Here is a 20,833-nt window from a genome sequence, read left to right on the forward strand (position 1 = left end):
TGATTGTTTAAGTTTGAGCGGGTTATTGATTCGTCTATTCATTAACTTAACCCATTTCAATCCATTAAAAATTTGGTTGTTATGTACTCTAAATTGGCTCATGAAAAATCTTGTTGAAATATGTAAAAAACTTATTTTTTAATTTGATATGTTGCATATAGCCATAATAAAGAAAAATAATAATTTTATTAGGTATTTAAAAGAATAAATAAAACAATTAAGTTTATTAAAAATTGGGTTTTGTTGGATCTTGACCCGTAATGTAACCCATTACCTAAACCATTTTGACCCAAGCAAATTAGGGTTAGATTTGATCTTGACCCAATTGTTGTTTTAACCTATTATGACTCGTCCAAATTTTTACCCAACCTGTCCAATTGTCACCCCTAACCTAGGGTTTGGAGCTGGGCCAATATTGTTGTTGATACAAGGAGATTCTTCACTATACATGTATATCCGAAAGTTTGTCTAATCCTTCACAATATATATATTTGTTACTACATACTATGTATAAGAAGATTTGAGAAATTTGGGAGAAGTATTTGAATAAATTCACAAGAGAGGGAGAAAATTATAAAATTTAAATCTATTCTAAAAGAATATTTTTGGTTTATGAGATACAAATTTGGTTATTATATGTCGTTTGGTGAGTACGCTTATCATGCTTGTTTTATTTCATGACGTATGATTATTGAAAGAGAAAATTTCATAAATAGCAAAGATAATTATAATAAGGCTCTATAGCTATAGTTTTGGTAATTATGTTTCATAGTATAGTTCCTTTTGCTATGGAGGTTGCAATTTGTATATTTTACTTGTGGATATACAAACATGGTAAGTATATACAAATAAAAGCTGCGGTTAGTATATTTCTCTTGCAAATATACAAATATGGTAAGTATAAACAAATTCTATATTTATATATTTAGAAATTTTTCAAAACTCCATTTGTATATTTCGCTTGCCAATATACAAATATGGTAATTTATTATGATTTTTTCATAAATTGTATACAAATAGTTAGGGTAAGCATATACAAATTATGAATTTGCATAATCAGGAACCAAATTATATAAATTCTGGATTTATACAATTAGGAAACTGAATAGAAAAATTTCGCTAAACTATAACCATTGATTAAAAATAATCAAAACTATAGCTATATTACATAATATAATCTAGATGTTTGTCATTTTGCATAATAAAAACACATTATTTGGACGATCCTACTCCTAGACTAAAACATGAAAGCTTTTAGAAATTTCTATTATACCCATACAATTTGAAATATAGGAATTTCAAGAGTAACTTTGTATTTTATCTCTTGTATTTTAGCTAGGAATATTTTTATCTAAATATTATTGTCCATTTTAAAAATGGATACTTCTCAGTTACATTTCAACAATGATCAAATACTAATAACCGATCTAAAAATATATAGATTGATGGATCATATAAAAGTCCGGTTACAGAATTATACCGAATATGAATCCTAATTGATGCTGGCAAATCCATATATATGAAAATGTACGAATTATATACCCCAATTGATGTAGTTAATGAGCATAGAGTCCACAATTTGTACTACTTTCGAACTACTTAATGTAATTGTCACGATCCAAAAATGAACGTGATAACACTTATCTATTTCTACCAAGAAAAGTTAGGCTCAAAATGCGAAAATATAAAGCAAGAACAAGATAAAGCGGAAAACTTATTCATTCTATTGAAACCCTCAAAAACCGGTTGTCACGTGTACAAGCCACTAAGGGATCGTTCGGTACAAAGATGCATAATGCAGGGATTACTAACGCATGGATTAGTAATGATGGGATTAGTAGTAATGCAGGTTTAGAAATGCAGGGATTAGTTTTTATCAAGTGTTTTGTTCATTGCTTTCCACTTTTAATCTTATGTTTGGTTTCAAACTCTAGAAAAAACTTCTTTCCTATTATTCCGCTGAGTTATTATGAGATTTCTCTTTCATTTAACTAGTCAAGTTAAATACTAAAATATATTTTAAAAAATATTACTCCATTAATTTTGAGCTGTGATGTGCCATTATGGAGATCCTTGATAGCACAATATATTTCTAATTTTTTGTTGGTCAAATATACCTTAAATCAACATAGATTTAAGGCTACTTAAATTATTCAAATAAAAGACTCTTTTTAAAAAAATAATAATAATAAATTGTTCAAGTGGTTAATCAACAAACTACATTTTTTTTTTAAAAAGAAAAAAAAATCAATCCAATATAGCAAATCAAACATGGAGAAAAAGATATTAGTTTATGAAATCATTAAATTATATTGAACGGATTTGGAGAATTTAAAAGAATATTTGAACTTTTCTAATATAAATAAAAAAGAACATTAAATTACAAAAAAAAATAGGAAAAAAAGATTTGAGATAGTTTAGTCATTTAGGGGCCGTTTGGTACAAAGATCAATAGTGAAGGAATTAGTAATGCAGGGATTATTTTTATCAAGTGTTTGGTTCGTTGCTTCCTACCTAATTTTGTGTGGGGTTTAAAACTCTACAAAAAAAACCTTTTTCTAATTATACCTTTGAGTTTTTATGAGATTTTTTATTTCATGTAATTGGGTCAAGGTAGATAATTGACGAACAATATTATTATTTTTATAGCCTTTATCACCATCTCACTATTTTCTCACTTAAATTATTTGAGGGTAAATAATTGTCATCTTAATAAATTAAAGTTAATATCTTAAAAGGTTACACAACTATAAAAATTTATAGAAAAAAGGTATTGAACATTGTTTTACATCAATAAAATTATTCAACTTAGGACTTTTATCATACAAAATCGCTCTTTATCATAAAATAAAATAAAATAAAATAAAATAAATTAAACTATTTTTATACTCAAGATGTTTTTAAATACCAAAAATAGCTCTTAAATTCATACATCAACATTAGCATATTAGTACGATTATAATATTTTATATTAATAATAATTAGATTAAATAACTCATATTTTAGCTACAAATAACTCTATTTAAATAATAAAGTTTGTAAGCTAATCAATTTAAATAAATTTATTAGTACAAATATAAAACATAAAACCAAGAAAATAAACAAAATGAAAGGATTTGAGGGGGTATTTTTGTCTTTACATATATTAATTCCATGGTATTAGATCCATGTATTACTAATACCACCAAATGGAAGGTATTAGTTACACACCCTATAATACCATGGAGGGTGTATGGATTAGTTATACATGGGTCCAAAATTCCCACCAAACATAGTACTACATAAAACCACACAAAATACAAGGACTATTTCTCCTAATACTCCCTACCAAACGACCCCTTAGGGGTCTTATCCAAGGATTGTTAAACCTTGGATTAGTTATCCCTCCCTTTTCTAGGGATAAAATAAGACGTTGTATAAGATATAACTAATATATGGTTAGGTTATATGAAGTAACCAAACAATGTTTTTGTTGGACTAAATTTTAATCCATGGACTATTGATTAATACCTCCTACCAAACGGGTCCTAAATACATAAAGTACGGAATTAAGAAATAAGTACAAGTCTCAGTCATTGTTTCTCAAATAGAACAAAGCATAAAGAAAAGGCAAAAGAGGGCCCCTCGGGACAACAAGCAACTACTTCTCAAGTCCTTCAACAAGCCTCAGAAAGTGAGAAGAAGAGAAACCACGCTATATCGGGCTCGGAACCTACACAAGTGTAGAGGCAATGAGTGAGTATCAACAACACGGTACCCAACAAGCAACCTGATAAACTATACATCTAGCTAGAAATTGAATACCCCGAGACTCCAACCGAACCTCCTCAAACTACAAACTACACAGAAATCAGTCCAACCTAACAGTTCTACAATGCACACCTCACAGGGCTGAATAATCACATCCCGATAGTCGCAATCCAACAACTAGCACAAATCAAGTACGTCAATCTCAAGTATCAAGTAGATTATTCACACATACAAATACTTCAATCACGAATAACAACTAAGTCACACGTAAACATCAAAATGCATCAAATCACAATAATCAATCTCTCACCGGAAACCTTTCCCATCGGCCCAATATCACGAGCTGGAAATGACCTCGGCATCACAACACTTGTCAGAAATGACCTCGGCATAATAGCACTCACCGATAATGACCTCGACATCATAAACACTTGCAGAAATGACCTCGACATCATAACCATCACATGTCTCATCCGGTGGTCAACAATCAGTGCACGCAAGTAATATCACACCACATGGAAGATACAACAATTCATGCAATTCAACTCCACATCCATGTTATCAAGCATTTCATCAATCAATTGATAAGAGTCACAACAAGGCAATTCACATTATCATGTTCATCACATAGCCTTTTCATTTCAACCCCTTTTTATTCATTAAGATTTATCAAGTGGACAATTAAGCCTTCACCTCATTCTCATTACTCCCAACACACAAACAATGAAGAAAATACACGAATTCTACTAGAATATAAGGTTTAAGAGATCACTTGTCTTAACGAAATCAATTAATTACTTCAAGAATTGAGTCTTCCCCTTCCAAATCACTTTTGAAGCCACAAAATCTATATACAAGCAAGTATTCACAATAATTTTTTTGGAAACGGCAATGCCCACATCAATTTCTTTGAAAATGGGTAAATAAACTGAAAACTCAATTTCAAAAAGAAGGTTTGAATCCAAAATTTAATACTTGAAATATTACTCAAGGCTTTAGAAATTCATTGGTGAAAACCATTTCGAAAAAGGACTTAGGGTCAGTTCACAAATTCACTTTTACTTCAAAACTCAAGTTCATGAAGAACCCCCAATTTATCAACCCAAAATTTTTATTTTAACTCATATACTCAATAATAATAATGGGTAATTTAAAATAATCGTTACCCAAGAGTTTTTCCTCGAAAACCTGATTCAAATCGCCACTCCAAAGCTCTCAAAACTCAAAAATGGTGAAATTGGGTTGAAACCCCGATTTAGAAAAATATTATGCCTAGGTCTCAAATGCTCATCGTGACCGCGACCCAGAGTCACACGATCGCATGAGTAAGATAGTCAACTCATTAAAGTTGACCATCGTGATCGCGAAAGGACCCGCGCGATCATGATACACCTCAAATTTGTGCTACGCGATCGTGATGATGGAGCCTTGCGATCGCGATGACCAAAATGGTTATGCACCAAAACCAGAAACCAACAAAACAACCAAACTCAAAATCATCGAAAGGACCCTCAAGATTTGTTTGGAACCCCGTACACACAAACCACATATGCAAATCAATTATAGTTAACGTTCCGGACTCAATGGAACCGTCAAAATACGAATTTGAGGTCTCCTTGACCCGACATTTGTGAAAACCACAAGAAACTAACTCAACACCTAAAAAGGCTAAAACAAACTCAGGACCTCTAAAAAATCAACCAAGACCTCACCTAGGCCTAAAATCATCCCCAAAATCCAACGAAACTCTCAAAATTCTGATCCGAGTATCCGAACCCCGAATGTTGACTAAAGTCAATCCAAATGCTAAATTTCCACAATTTCACAACTTAGGACCTCAAATCCTCAAAAAGACGCTGAATCTGAAACCGACAACTATCACATACTAGACTTCACATTTCGGGACTGATGAAATTGACAAAATATCATTCCGACACTCAAAACTCTAAAAGACACCAAAAACCACTTTTAAGCAACTTAGTCATTCAAGATCACAAACTTACCAAATTCTCAACTTTTAACTCAAAGTTCGAAACCAACTTTTCAAACTCAATCATAAATGACTCGGGATCGATCACGGAAGGAGCAAAACTGTAAATTTACAAAACTTTCCAAAAATGACCGACCGAGTAATTACGGTAATTTTCTTGTATTGAAGTTTTAGCAATTATTTGAAAATTTTATCTTAACAATCTTTGAGTGCCAATTATTTAAGAGTAATCAAGGGATATGAAACAAAATGTACTACTAATGTACCACCAATAGCACTTATAATTTATAATAATAACAATATTAATGATATATGTATTCCTTTTTTTTGGTAGCTTAAAAGATTCCTACAGCTTGTGTGCCAGACAAACCAATTACATCAATTGTGGAGAATATGAGACTATTTAATAATAGGTTGATAATCACTATTTTGTCCAAGCTATAAATCGATAATATCAATTTAGAGCATCTTTTATAAAATAATAATATGAACTGTGTAACTTTTGACTTGACTTCCCAAACACCTTTTTTTTTCTTCTTAATTATTCTTTGAAAATTCTTATATACAATTCCAAATTATCTTCATTAAAATTGTGTTTGTACTTCCAAACTTACCAATGACACAAGACTTTCATCTTTATAATTTGGGTGTCTACATGATTGACTATTTTATTATTCCTCTACTCATTGATTAATTATTTTACCTAATAGGCGCTTGATTGCATTGTTTTTTTTAATAAAGGTATTTGAACCTACATAAATTAACATGATCAAAAGTGTAAGTTTTGTAAGTGAAAAAAAAAATCACTTGAAACTAGTCAACAACACATTGTCAAACTTAAAATTCATCTCCAATTCATTTTTCTTTTTAAAAATCAGTTCAACCGATAACCAAACATTGTTTTGATATTTTATTTTTTTCTGAAAAAATAGGAAAAATAATTCATGTCCAAATGGCCCTTAATGATCTTAAATTGGTTTATCAAACATATATAAGCTTATCATTAAAGTTTTATTTTCCTTACATTGTAAATATAAACAATGACTAATACTTTGAAGCATAGTCGGAATTAACTTTTGTTTACTACGTTTCAAATCACTGTTTTGGACATATTAAATAAATTTCATTAACACAATATAAGGTTCAAGTCAAAGCAACTGAATTTTGCTGAATCTGCAATCAGCATTATGACTTCGTGAGTGCTTTAAAGTAAGTGGTTGAGCTAAATGCGATGAAGGGTTTCTATTGAATTTTCTCGTCGATTCAATATTATATCGTACAAATAAGTAAAAAATAATTTCTTGAATCTATGTCAATTATTGAATCCTCTCGATAGTTAGGTGTATTTAGCCCACTACAACTTTGTATTTTTTAAAATCTCCTAGTTGAAGATTTTATTTTCTTTTCACATAAATGAAATACACGTTGTCCTTTACAAGAGGAAATGAAAAAGAAATTTCCATAAATCTTTTTGTATTGTAAAGCTAATCACATCATGAAAAGAAAATGATTGTTTTTATTATTTGCAAACATATTCTAACTTTTTAAAGCTAATCCATTTATATCGACAACATGTCGACATTCCCTTTCGCTCAAAGGAATGTAACGTAAAATTAACTTTATTACTATGAGATACTACTACACTTTATTTCATTTTGGTTTAGTACTTTTCGTATTTATTAATTTGTTTTGGAAATAATTTCAAGATTTATAATCTACCAGCAAATCTTTTGGGAAGCTAAAAGTTTGTTTTTTTAAGTGTTTATTCGAATGAAGAGCCATATTATTAATGTGTGTTACTATACATGAGTCCGGAGCTATAAGGGTAAAAAAAATTGCCAAAAATTTCAGAAAGGCACATCATATTTTTTTTAAACCAAAAGGGTAAAATTGCTTCTGCCGGAGCGATTTCCCTCTGACACATACTGACGCCGTTTACTCTGTTAGAACTAAAAATCGTTGTTAGGGCAGCGATTTTGTCCAATTTTTTTTCTTTTTCTTCACTAAAGTCGCTGACATAGCAGCGATTATTTAATTCCAATTATTTTTCCTCCAACTAATATCGCTGTCATAGCAGCGTTTTCATAGAACAAAAAAAATTAATTTTTTTTTCATGAAAATGGCAGCTTTGGCAAATTTTTTATAAAAAAAAATATATCTTGAAATCGCTGCCTTTGCCGCGTTTTAGTTAATTTTTTTTCTCTTTTTTAAAATTCGTTTCTCTTCAAAAAAAAATTAAAAAATTGTTTTTCTTAATTATTTTTTTTCGTTTTGAAAACAAGGCAGCGTTTTTATTAAAAAATAATTTTAATTAACAAAATCACTGAAAAGGCAGCCTAATTCGACACCAATTACAGTTCGTGCCTCATTTTGATGATTTCTATGTCGAGTCCAAAATTTTGGGTGGAATCAGGCTGCCTGTCAGCGATTTAAAAAATAATTATTGTTTTTTCATAAAAACTTTTTTAAAAAAATTAAGAAAAGATTTTCAAAATATTTTTTTTCTTTTTAAGGAAAACGCTGGCAAGGCAGCGATTTTCCAAAAAAAAAGTTTTTACAAAAAAGCTGCCAATTATTTTTTTCTATGAAAACGTTATCATAGCAGCGATATTAGTTGGAGGAAAAAAAAATTAGAGTTAAATAATCGCTGTTGTGCCAGCGATTTTAGTGAAAAAAAAGAAAAAAAAAATTTGGACAAAATTGCTGCCTTGGCAACGATTTTTAATTTTTATAACAAAAAGTATATTAGCTCTAGATTACAATATTGAAGGATATATTAGCCCCTTTTCTTTTTAAAAAAAATTGTTAATCTTTTTAGTGCTTTTCATGATTCAAAATAACTTTTGGTGTAAAATATTTCAAGTTAATGTTTTTTTTTCATTTATTAAAGATTAGGTAGGCAAACTACATATTTCCCCACTTCTATAACACAAGGTATATGAGATAATGAGATAATGAGATATTGACATATTAATATATTAACAAGCCTTCCATTTTCCAAACAAAACCTTTTTGATGACGGATTAGTAATTGGACTTAATATATTGTTATATGTTCTTAGATGTAGATATCTTTTTACTCATTGATTTAATTACATACAACTAATTATTTGAATGGTTAGAATTTAAAGGGTTTTTAGTAGGTCATTTTGAGAATGCATGCCGTCCATAGAATTTTAAATTGAATATTTTAGTTGGTCTAATCAATTCAAACCCTTTGAAAGTGCCATATCTGACTTCAATTTCACTAAAATATTATGTTATTGTACTGTTTTCCTACGTACTTCTTGGTTTTACTTTATCTAATTTCAAAGTGGGATCAAAATATAGTAATTAATTAACTTAATTACTTTGGAAAGAAAAAAAAAATAGAAAATCAAAACTATGTGATCCAATCTTCTTATATCATATCTTGATCCAATATTCTAGAATCTGAATTACATCTCAACGAAAGGAAAATTAAAAACTTTAAATGATAGATGGAGATCAATGGTGATCCGGAAAGTAGGATCTCACCATAACTCCGAAAGAGAGAAATTCGTCGGATCCAATCAATCACAACGAGGATCACCCTGACTAGGATCTGCATCAAAGGGATAACAGAAGTAGGGGGTAGGGGGTGAGTACAATCAACATATACTCAATAGGTTAGACCGACGACTGAGTATAAGCAACTAAACAGACTTAAGAAATAAACTATGAAATGCGTTCACCTGCACGCAGAAAAGTCTCATTTCGGCATCGGTGCCGTCAATTGATATAGAACGGCGCGAATAAAGTAAACATATAAGGGTACATATAATATTTAAATCAACACATAAACAAGTTACACAACACAACAAAACTAGTCAATGTGATGCAATGAGATGATGAAATGATGGGATAATGTGGTGGTACCAAGGCCGTCGCACAATCTGTCGTATACACCTTGCCTAGCATTTAGCTTCCATACAGGGACCTATAGGGGACACACAGTCCATATACCAATCTCATAATCTCTATATCTCATCTCCTTGCCACCTAGCTCGTGGTCAAGAATATAAGTAATGTATCACATTTTCTTTCTCAAAAAGATAGTATGTCTCCACTTTCTCATATTTCCATGAACAATGATATGCTGCATGAAGATGAATGCATTACAACACACATGCAACACAAGGCATAATCAATTCATCGAGGGTTTCAAATAGTAACAAGTTCTCAAACTCAACAAGTCATGAAACATATTCTCATATGATAGGGATAGTGGAGGAAACTATTTGAATTCAATCTTAGTTCTTTACCACTTAGAAAACATTTCTTTCATTTTAAGATGCTCAAAAAGTAACTCAAGCCCCTAACTCGGGCATCTCAATGTCAAATATAAAGATAGTTCACATAGCCCCTCGCTCGGGCAATTACTCAAATATCACAGAATTTCGCAACAATTATAGATCAAGCCTCCACACAGGTGAAGTATCACAAATAGGCATCATACGAACTAAACAAGCAAGTCAACATTAATCAACTTCTAAGATTCATGCTACTACTCATTTCACAGTTGACTTCCTAAGAAAGGTTAATTACTCATCTCAGTCTAAAAAAGGGATAGTCAAACCTCCCTTAATGCCGAAAATCACTCGAACAACTCTATCGGAGCACCTCCTCAACCACACAATCATTGAAACGATCCTCAACTATCAAGAATGGAAAAAGTTCATCAAAAAAGGAGTCCAATGATATCCATATTGATAGGATTTGAAATCAGGGGTGAAATAGACCAAAAATCAATTCGGAAATCCAAAAGGTAAAATCATATTTATTTTTGTTGGAAATCAAGTTCTACAAGTCCAATGGAGTTTGTAGTTGAAAACCCCGTTAAAAAAGATCAATAAATGAGTTCTGAATTTACTAATTTTTCAACTTTGGGAGAAAGGCCCCAAAGACGCACTTTGAAATCAAGATTTAAAAGGTATTTTGGGTGATAAAAATTAAAGAAAATGATAAGGAGTTGGTAGAAGAACTTTCCCCACACAAATTTCGCTAAGAAAAACTTCAAAGAAATCACTTCTCCTAAGCTTAAATCAAGTGAAAATGGTGGAAATGAGAAAAATCTTGTAATGGCAGGCCAAAAAGGGTCTCAGATATTGCAAAAACGACATCCTGTTTGCAAAAGCGAATCCCGAAAAAAGCTTCGGCCGTCACCAACACTAAGGATGTGGTCACGAACTCCTTTGCTTTCATGAAGATCTACCACTTGACCTTTCGCAAAAGAAAACCAGCCTTCACAAATGTGACCCTCGCGAAAGCGAAGATCCCCTTCGCGATCGTGAAGTCAGTAGACACCAGAGAAATAGCCAACTTTCAAATCATTGAATGGACCTTGAAATTCGTTCGGAGTCCGATAAAAATAAACTGAATATGCTACCCTACTAAGTTTGACATTTCGGATTCAATGAATTCATCGAATTTTCAAAAAGAGATCAAATGACGGAATTACCCTCCCGGACCACTCTTAAGGTTAAAAACTAAACTTCTCAGCCAAACACCTAAATCTCAACCCAAGGCCTCAGAAGCCTTACCAACCACCTAACTAGCTCAAACTTGATGTTTCAGACGCGATGGAACTTGCGAATTTCCATTCGATGCTCAGAACTCAAAATGTGGACTAAAGTCAATCATATCATAAATTATCAACTGAAGAGGGAACAAATCACCAAAATACACCCGATCGCATCGAGGACCAAACCAACCATTTTCAAAACACAAACTAAGCATGAAAACGCTAAGAAGAAGGGCAAAATGATCATTTCACAATTAAAAGCAAAATCACAAGAAATAAGACATTACAACTACAGGGAGAAAGTCAGAAAATGATGAAAATGATCTTTAATTTATGTATAATACTTTATTTTAATTCTAGAATATATTTTTTATTTAATTGAAATAGTTCTTAATATATAATAAGATGTGCTTACTTTGATTCTTTATCCTAAACCTAACAAATTTATCAAAAAAAAATAAAAATTGTTCAATTTAACTATGTACTCCATGTGAATAACAAAATCACAATTATTATCTTCTTTATTTGTTTTAAAGAGAGAACTCCATGACATCTACGACCATTTTCTCTACTTTCTCTAACAAAATTTACTATCACACAACATCTAATTGGTTTACCTTGTGCTCTTCATCTGCGAAGCATAAGGTATTTGTTCAAATGCATCACATGATGAATCTGATCCATTAGTTATTTGTGATATACAATAAACCTCGTCCTTTAGTTAGTTACTATTCATTTCATTTATTAGTTACTTAATGATGAGCTTGCATAGTTTTTTAAAAGTCAGTTAGAAGATATTTTGTAGATTAAAGCTATAAGACTCAACACTATATTCTTTTTAAGAGTTGAATGTATAAAATACTGTGATCAATAAAAATATTCTTTTTTTACTATTTTCTCTTAGCTTGAGTTCAACAATGAAGTTATGAGTTTGTGAGCTCATATTTTGTTAGTATTTTCCGGCGTAGATTTTTTCGAAATATAAAAGACATTTCATGGAAAGAGAAATTCACATAATCCTAGATGTTTCAGGAATACTTCCTTCGTTTATCTTTACTTATCCACTATATATATACTATTTTGGGATGTTGATCAACAATACTTGTCCAGATTATAAAATTAATGAATAATTTGCCATGTTGTGTCTATTTTACCATTGTTATTAAATAATATTTATTTTTTAATGTTTGGATAACTAATATTTAATTAGGATGATTTGGTAAAATTACCACTAGTGGTTCTTAATCCCCGTGTGACACTGCCAAATCAATAGCGGACACCTATTGTTGGATAGAGAGTATAAAAGACATTTTGTGAATAGGGGAATTCACATAATCCTAATTTTTTTCAAAATATAAAAGACATTTTGTGGAAAGAGAAATTCACATAACCCTATAACACATTAGAGATATTTTTTTATGGGAAAAATTGATCTAGGACTCTCCAATCGGCCAGCCAAAATAAGAACGCAATCATACTACGATTAATTTAAATGACGTGTGAAATGAAACCAATCACATTCATTTGACTTGCAATTTCTCCAAATTTAATCGTTCATTTGCAATAAAATAATTGTAAAGATTTCTAATTGGGCCATTAAAGAGTGGCATTCTCCAAGTAATAACTATGAATATAATTGGAATTTATTATATTAATAATAAATATCTTGTCAATGCTACTATTTATTGAATTTTGTATTAAGTGAAAGATTGATGGTGAAAACGTTGAGCCGGACAAGCCGGCAAGGCTAAGTGACATCCATGACATAGTCCCCCACACAATACCTTTCAACTAAGTATTTTTTAATTTATTCTATTTTATTAAAATTTTAAAAATCTCTAAACAAGAAATGATGTTGAAGTCACTTGACAATGTATATTAACGTAAGGAGTCGTTTGATAGGGTGTATAAGAATAATGTTATGTATTAGTTAAGTTTGCATAATTGTATTAGATATGCAGAGATTGTTTTTTATGCATTATTTGGTTTGGTGTATTAAAAATAGCATGCACTGCATAAACTTTTTTTTAAAAATATTTTTTCACAAAATACCCACCACAAATATGTGGAATAGATGTAAAAAGGTTTGAGTTGATGCTAATTCATGCATTAAAATCTTTGCATTACTAATACATGAAATTTATGGTATTAATAATATACAATAGAGTGTTTAATTAATGCAAGCATGCATTAATTATACATACGCTAAAAAAGATATTGCTACACAAAGTTAATGCTTGCATTATTATTTTTTCTAATACACTCTAACAACTACCCCTTTGCCATTCAGTAATTCATGTATTATTATTTTTTCTAATACACTTGGTAGACTGATGAAATTCAGTAAAATTACTTGTATTGTCAACTACTTAATCATATATTTGAGATTCAATCTTGTGCACCAAAGTGCATTTACATTGTTACCAAAGACTTCAATACATGATTATTATGCATCATGATTCATCCCTTGATTCTGGAAAATATTTTTCTCCAATACGGAACACATCCTTAATATTTTTTCCATATGGAATTTGTTGGATTAAGTCAATACAAAGATATATATTTTTAATATGATATAATATTGTTCGTTTTTGGTCAAGTCGGTATGTTTTTCACTAAAATCAAAGGTCTCATATCAATAAGAGTATCACTATAATCTTATATGTAGCAACTCAATCTTTTCAAACTATTGATGTGAGACTTTGTTTACACACCCAACAATTGTGGTTCCTCGAACTAAGTTATACCATCGCCCATCATCGTGATCCACGAGTCAATTTTCGAGATTCACTATGTGTCACTCACATGTGTGTGCATATTCAAACTGCCTTTGACATGATAAAGGTAGTGAGTCATGCCCCACACTATCACTTTATTATTTTCATACTCAGCTCTGCAAATCATTGGCTCTGATATTAATTGTTGGGCTAAGTCAGCCCAAATATATAATTAACATGTTATGATATTATCCGTTTTCGATTAATCTTACACAATTTCTCCAAAACGAGTTCACATCATTTAAAGTATTTAGTACACCTTATATATAGCTTTTCAAATTTTTAATTTACTAATGTGAAACGTTGTTCGTGCCGCACCAAAGTTACTTGTGAAGCTACCGTATCATCACAAGTGTGAAGTTTATAGTGGACTCAAACCTGAAAAAATGATTTTGGATGGATACCTTTTAATAAATAATTATTGATTTTGGTAATATTATTTATTTATTACCATGTACAGCAATACATAGTGTTACTATGATAAATCTACAATATGTATTAAAAGTGAATTATGTATGCAATATATATGTATTATAACTGTTTTAAAATATATTATGATTGTTTGGTAAGAAATTGACACATTGTGTTGGTGTAATAAAACTCTAACACATTGTATTAAAATGTGTGAAAAAATGTCATTAATAAAACTTGCATTATATGTGTTTTATAAATTATTCTATGTAATATGTATTAAAATTGTATTATAAATGTATTAAAAGTAATCAAGTGAATAGTAAATATTTTCTTATGTAAGTTTCCCATGGTTTACAAACAATTTTTTTTTGTCATTTAGCTTTTAAAATAACATCTTGCAACTGAGGTTTCAAATTGATGATTTCCAAGGGAATTGGATCAAGTAATTACTCTATTAAATTGTTGTTTTGTGCTATGTTTTATAGCTCAAATTTGTCTTCCCTGCCTATAAATGTACACTGAAGCTAACTTTTCTTGTAAAATTTTAGTATTTGGAGGAAGAACTGAACTCATGTTAATGTACAAATTAGAAAGAAAAAAAAAGCTAGAGACAAGGATTCGTAGTTCTAGTTACTTCTGCAAGCTATGAGTAGCTTGGAACTTGGAAGTAATCAAACTTGATGGAAATAAATATATTGCTATAAAAACAAATACATTGATTAATTTTAGAGGCGAAACCATGATTAAGATTTTGGGGTTCTAAATTTCATTTATTTAAAAAAAAGAGGGAGTTCAAACCCACAACTTTAGTGTGAAAAGCATTACGGCATAATAAAAGAATGAATAGGTTTAAAAAATCTCTGAAGTAACATTGTTTTGCAAGTTAATCATATACCTAATTAAATTATTGGGTGTTCACTGAATCCTCTTGAACTATCATAGTTCATAATAAAATGTCTCATCGGGGATTCTGACCTGTTATATGAACATCACGTTTCAAAAAAATTCTTTCAAAGAGTTTCAAGTGATGATAAACATGATTATTATCTTTCAGAATGAATAAGATATAATCTCTTAAACTATCACCATTTTGTTAATTCAAAACCTAAAAAAAATTTGGGTGTTCATAGAAGCCCCTAAACTATTGTACACATCACTAAGCAAGTTATTTTAAATATTTTGCCATATATATAATTATGGCCTTTTTATTTAGAGAAAATTGTATAAAATAGCAAACTATTAATCAAATTAAATGTTATAAGTCTATAACCACATTTTCATTTAATTGTAAGTCGTAGCAAACAGTTGTCATTCGCCTCACTTTATACAAACACAAATGTATAAATTGTGTTTGTGTTTGTATAAAGCGAGAGGAAACTATATATACAAATACAAATACATACATTTTCGTCCAATACACTTATAATTATACAAATACAGATCTTCCCCAACCAGTTCTCTTTTGCATTTTCTCTCTTTCTCGCTTTATACAAACACAAATTATACAAATTACAACGTATAATTTGTGTTGTATAAAGCGAGAGAGAGAATTTGATATACAAATTCAAATTTTACGCAGATATACAAACACAATCATTGATACATATACATAATAGTTACATATATACAATTGAATTGAGAGGTTGTCAGCGATTTAAACAAACGAGAGGCTGCCAACGATTTATACAAATGAGAGGCTGCCAACGATTTATATGAATCTTATGTTTGCTATGGAGCGCAATTATACAAACTATAATTATAGCCTACAAATATGATTTTTATGTTTGCTAAACCTAAAATTTACTCCTTTATTTAAAGAGTTATAGTTTAGAAAAGTAACAAAAAATATTCAATAATCTTGATATGTAACTCGCAATATATGTATATTATTCTTGTAAAGAGGGATTGTAAGCTCAGAACTGCACGGTCAGCTGGTTGAATTAAGTTGATGATCTGAGTTTATTTACTAATTTATTTTTAACAGATCTCAAATGTATTTGGTTAATTTAATTTTCACATCTCACAGTGACAAGAACAGTATAATGTTGGACTTTGGTACATTATAGATTAGTCATCACATCAACTTATCTTTGTTTTCATTTTCCTTTCCTTAATTATTTGGACTTCTTTTTTTTACTTTCTCATATAGGTTGTTAACTAATATGCAATTTAGTATGACCTGGAAACTTATAAAATAATTTAGTCAAGTAAAAGAGTATTTTTAATGTTGTCAATAATTCAGGGGTGAAACTAATAATTTACGCCAAATTTAAGGGTATTTTCAATATTTCTCTCTATTATTTATGCATGATAGAAGCAGTGGCGGAAAATTATATAATTTATACATGATTAAAATAACTTTTTAGGTATATATAGTAGATGTCGAACCCCCTTCAGCTACTTCATGTATCTATTTTTTTAGCTTTTGAACCCCCTTATTGAAAATCTTGGCTCCACCACTGGATAAAAGGTGGAATAACCAATTTCTTCATAACTAATACATGAATAAAATAATACACAAATTTACTTATAACTAATCCGTACAATACTAATATCTCCATAACTCTAATCAGTAATACATAGACTTCTTTTAACAAATCTTATTCTAAAATATACAACATGACATGGATGGCACATACTTCTTCAATAAACTAATGCACTATGTTTGTCTCAAACCTCACACATCAAATAAAATATATCCCCACTTTTATAAGGTTCTTGCAATCTTATACCTCAAAATTTCCAACCTTCTAGTTGGTAGAGGACCATAGTGATAAACAAACAAGAAAAAAAAAACATTGGAGCAAAACTCTTAAATTAATACTAAAATGTCTGGGGCAAAAGAGTAAATTAACTAATGCATGATTAATCAGCTTTGATGACCTAATTTAAATTTTAAACCACACCAACACTATTGAACAAGAAACCCATCATTACCACTCTATTTATTAGAGTACTAATCCCTGTTTTATTAATGCTTTTAATTAATCTTAATCACTTTCCTATTGTCTCTTGTTTAAGCTCTTTCTTTCCTATTTACAGTTTATAAATCATAGCACATAATCTTGAGTGAGGCATATAAACAAACACTTGGAGTGCAGTTATGGCTATGATGGTTGATGAAACCATCTCAGATTTTGATTGTTATGCTAGTTTAAGCACACCCACTACAACTATCACTACAACAACAACCTCTTCTTCTTCCGAAGATGATCATGGTTGTACATGGAATGACTGGTCGCCGGTTTTCGATTGGGATGCGTTTTCCGGTGGCGATAATTTCCAAGATCTAATTGAATCTATGATCCAGGGATCGGGTAATTGCTTTCACAACTCCGAAGAGGATTCTGCTGAGATTATGGAGGAAGAAGAAGAAGAATCAGGAGACTCTAATAACAACCAATCGGAAGATATTAACGGGTTGAAGCTTGTTCACCTCCTCATGGCGGCAGCGGAGGCGTTAACCGGCGTGAATAAAAGCCGTGAGTTGGCTCGAGTGATATTGGTTCGGCTCAAGGAATTGGCGTCCCCAAACGGCGCTACCAATATGGAGAGATTGGCCGCGCATTTCACTGACGCCTTGCAGGCGTTGCTCGAAGGCGCTGCTTCCGGTACGTTACACGCTAAGCACATGTTTTCCCCAAATTACAAAGACGAACACCATCAGGGAGATGTTCTAGCAGCTTTTCAGCTATTGCAGGATATGTCTCCTTTTGTCAAATTTGGGCATTTTACAGCAAATCAAGCTATATTAGAATCGGTAACCCATGATCGAAGAGTTCATATTGTGGATTACGATATAATGGAAGGAATTCAATGGGCATCGTTAATGCAAGCTTTGGTGTCCAGAAAAGATGGCCCCCCAACTCCGCACCTTCGGATCACAGCATTGTCAAGGAGCGGCAGCGGCCGTCGGTCATTCGGGACGGTCCAAGAGACCGGCCGTCGGTTAACGGCTTTCGCTGCATCTATCGGTCAGCCATTTTCATTTCATCACTGCAGATTGGACTCAGACGAAATATTTAAGCCAACAAATCTCAAGTTAGTTAGAGGCGAAGCTTTAATTATTAATTGCATGCTTCACTTGCCTCATTTTAGATATCGGGCCTCGGATTCAGTTGCTTCGTTCCTATCTGGATCTAAGACACTGAATCCGAGACTCGTGACCCTAGTCGAAGAGGAACTAAGGCCAATAGGAGACGAAGAAGGGTTCGTGGGGCGGTTCATGGATACTTTACACCACTACTCAGCACTCTATGATTCGCTTGAGGCAGGATTCCCTTTGCAAAGCCGAGCTCGGGCATTGGTGGAGCGGGTATTCCTCGGGCCTCGAATAACTGGGTCATTGGCCCGAATCTACCGGGCCCGAGGAGAGGAAGAAAGGTGCTCATGGGGGGAGTGGTTGAGTGGGGTGGGGTTCTGTGAGAGTAATATAAGCTTTGCAAATCATTGTCAAGCAAAATTGTTGTTGGGGCTATTCAATGATGGGTATAGGGTGGAGGAAATTGGGACCAATAAATTGGTTTTAGGATGGAAGTCCCGGCGCCTACTTTCTGCTTCTATTTGGACCACAATGGATATTGACTTGTAATAACAAAATGTATATAATTCTTGTAAGTGTGATCCCCCCCCCCCCCCAACCCCACCCCAAGTCTTTATGTACTATGTGTGTATTGTTTTAGTGGTGTTATTTTGGATTAAAACTATTTTTTCGTGAGGCTTTTCATCTATTCATATTCCAAGTTGCTACTATGTGTATTGTTTAATCCATTTCTAGTGTTATTTTCGTTTGAAACTACTCTTTTGTTTCACATGTAATCATCTTAGTATGCTTTATGTTATTGTCTTGTTAAAAAACTTGTTCGAAAAATCTACTTGAGATAAAAACTTAGTCGAGGGAAAAAGAGTACAAAACCCAATGAATTAAATGATAGAGTTGTCATTGATATTGTTGCCACCAAAATCGGACAAAGGAGCCCAACCCATCCTAAGCCCTTTATGTATATAAGGAAAGAACCCTAACATTATCCGCCTTTCTCTCACTTTCCTATTCTCAACTTGTCTCCACAAGGTTCCCTTCCGGTAGTCACTAGAACCTCATTCTTCGTTGTCTTCTCTTGTGGGATTGTTTCCACCTTGCCGCCTCTCCGCTTCCCTCATCTGTAACTCACACATGAGCATTCACTATTGAGAGGTACCTCTCCTTTTTATATTTGTTTACTTTCTTTTCTTGTACATTTCTTGCCTTCTGACTTTCCTCTGCTCCTAATAGGAGGTAATGGGTTCACTCGAGTGTGGAGTTCATGGAGGTAACCGTCAAGGAGTTCACAGTACGTCCTTAGGTTCGACTTTCTCTATTTCCTTAGTCCTCTACCTCTTTTTATTTCTTACCCAAGTTTGTACTTTGTCAGTTGGTTTTGAGCTTCGTGCCAAACTTTGCTTGAGTTCTGACTTTCATGCTTGAATGTTAAAGATGCATGTATCTCTAATTTTTTGGTGAAAGTTTTTGGGTTCTAACATAAATTAGCAAAAACTTTATTAAGGCAATTGTAATTAACCCCTCTTATAGACATACTCTTTTGCAAATATGTTTGTTGCCCCCTTTCTTTCCTACTTAAATCCTAGCTTTTGAATTTTCATCTTGTTTTATCTGCTTGGTCCTAATCCTTATATTTGGAATTTGAGCTTTATCACTATTAATTATGTGTCTACATGTTGTTGGTAACTCTGTAAAACTTTTGAAAATGTGCATACCTTCTTGATTAATAACTATATTTGCTAAATAATCCACAATTTAATTGTCTTCTCTGAAAATGTGCTTAGTAGTAGCATTTTGCTGTTGCACCTCTCTCATTATTTCATCCACTGTCTCCATAATCTCCCATGGGATTCTCTAACTCCTTTGTATGATGTTCTTTATAGTTAAGGAATTGGTTTCTATCTCTATATATATGTTGTCACCCCTTTTCTTTGCTAACTTGTAATGTTGTTTGAATATGTCACGCCCTGAGACTACCCCCGAGACGCGGACACGGGACCTAGGACCACAAGTGATCCCAAGCTAACCCTGTTGGCATGATCATGAGCATACTAAAGATAATAAACTGATGCGGAAGCTATATCATAAATAAAATGAAAAGATGGGGAGTACCCATATACCATAACTGAGATAAATAAAAACTGATGAGTTTAATACAAAGATGATATTAACTCAATACTAAGTTGAATCTAACTATGTCTGAAAATAGCCTCTAAATGACTAGATATGCTGGGACAGGCCCCAGCTAAGTCTAGCAAAAGTGAAACTAAAGGACAAAAGAATACTGAAAAGAAACTCATGACTATTGTCCTCGGAGAATGA

The 20,833-nt window shown here is 32.0% G+C and overlaps 2 protein-coding genes across 2 annotated transcripts in view; both read left to right on the forward strand.

Annotated features, from left to right (window-relative positions):
* The window catches only part of LOC125809198 (gamma-glutamylcyclotransferase 2-3), a 1,073,903-nt gene that overhangs the window by 935,658 nt on the left and 117,412 nt on the right, over positions 1-20,833 (forward strand). The window lies entirely within an intron of this gene.
* LOC125809148 (protein NODULATION SIGNALING PATHWAY 2) lies at positions 17,576-19,102 on the forward strand. The gene has a single exon (XM_049488801.1). It carries the CDS (start codon positions 17,576-17,578, stop codon positions 19,061-19,063), a length of 1,488 nt encoding a protein of 495 aa, XP_049344758.1. The 3' UTR covers positions 19,064-19,102.

The sequence above is a fragment of the Solanum verrucosum genome, unplaced genomic scaffold (assembly GCF_900185275.1).
Source record: "Solanum verrucosum unplaced genomic scaffold, falcon-dt-bn FXZP01000062.1, whole genome shotgun sequence".
NCBI lineage: Eukaryota > Viridiplantae > Streptophyta > Magnoliopsida > Solanales > Solanaceae > Solanum > Solanum verrucosum.

Excerpts from the sequence above, each read along its gene's own strand:
- LOC125809148 (XM_049488801.1), top strand. The coding sequence starts at position 17,576 with ATGGCTATGATGGTTGATGAAACCATCTCAGATTTTGATTGTTATGCT.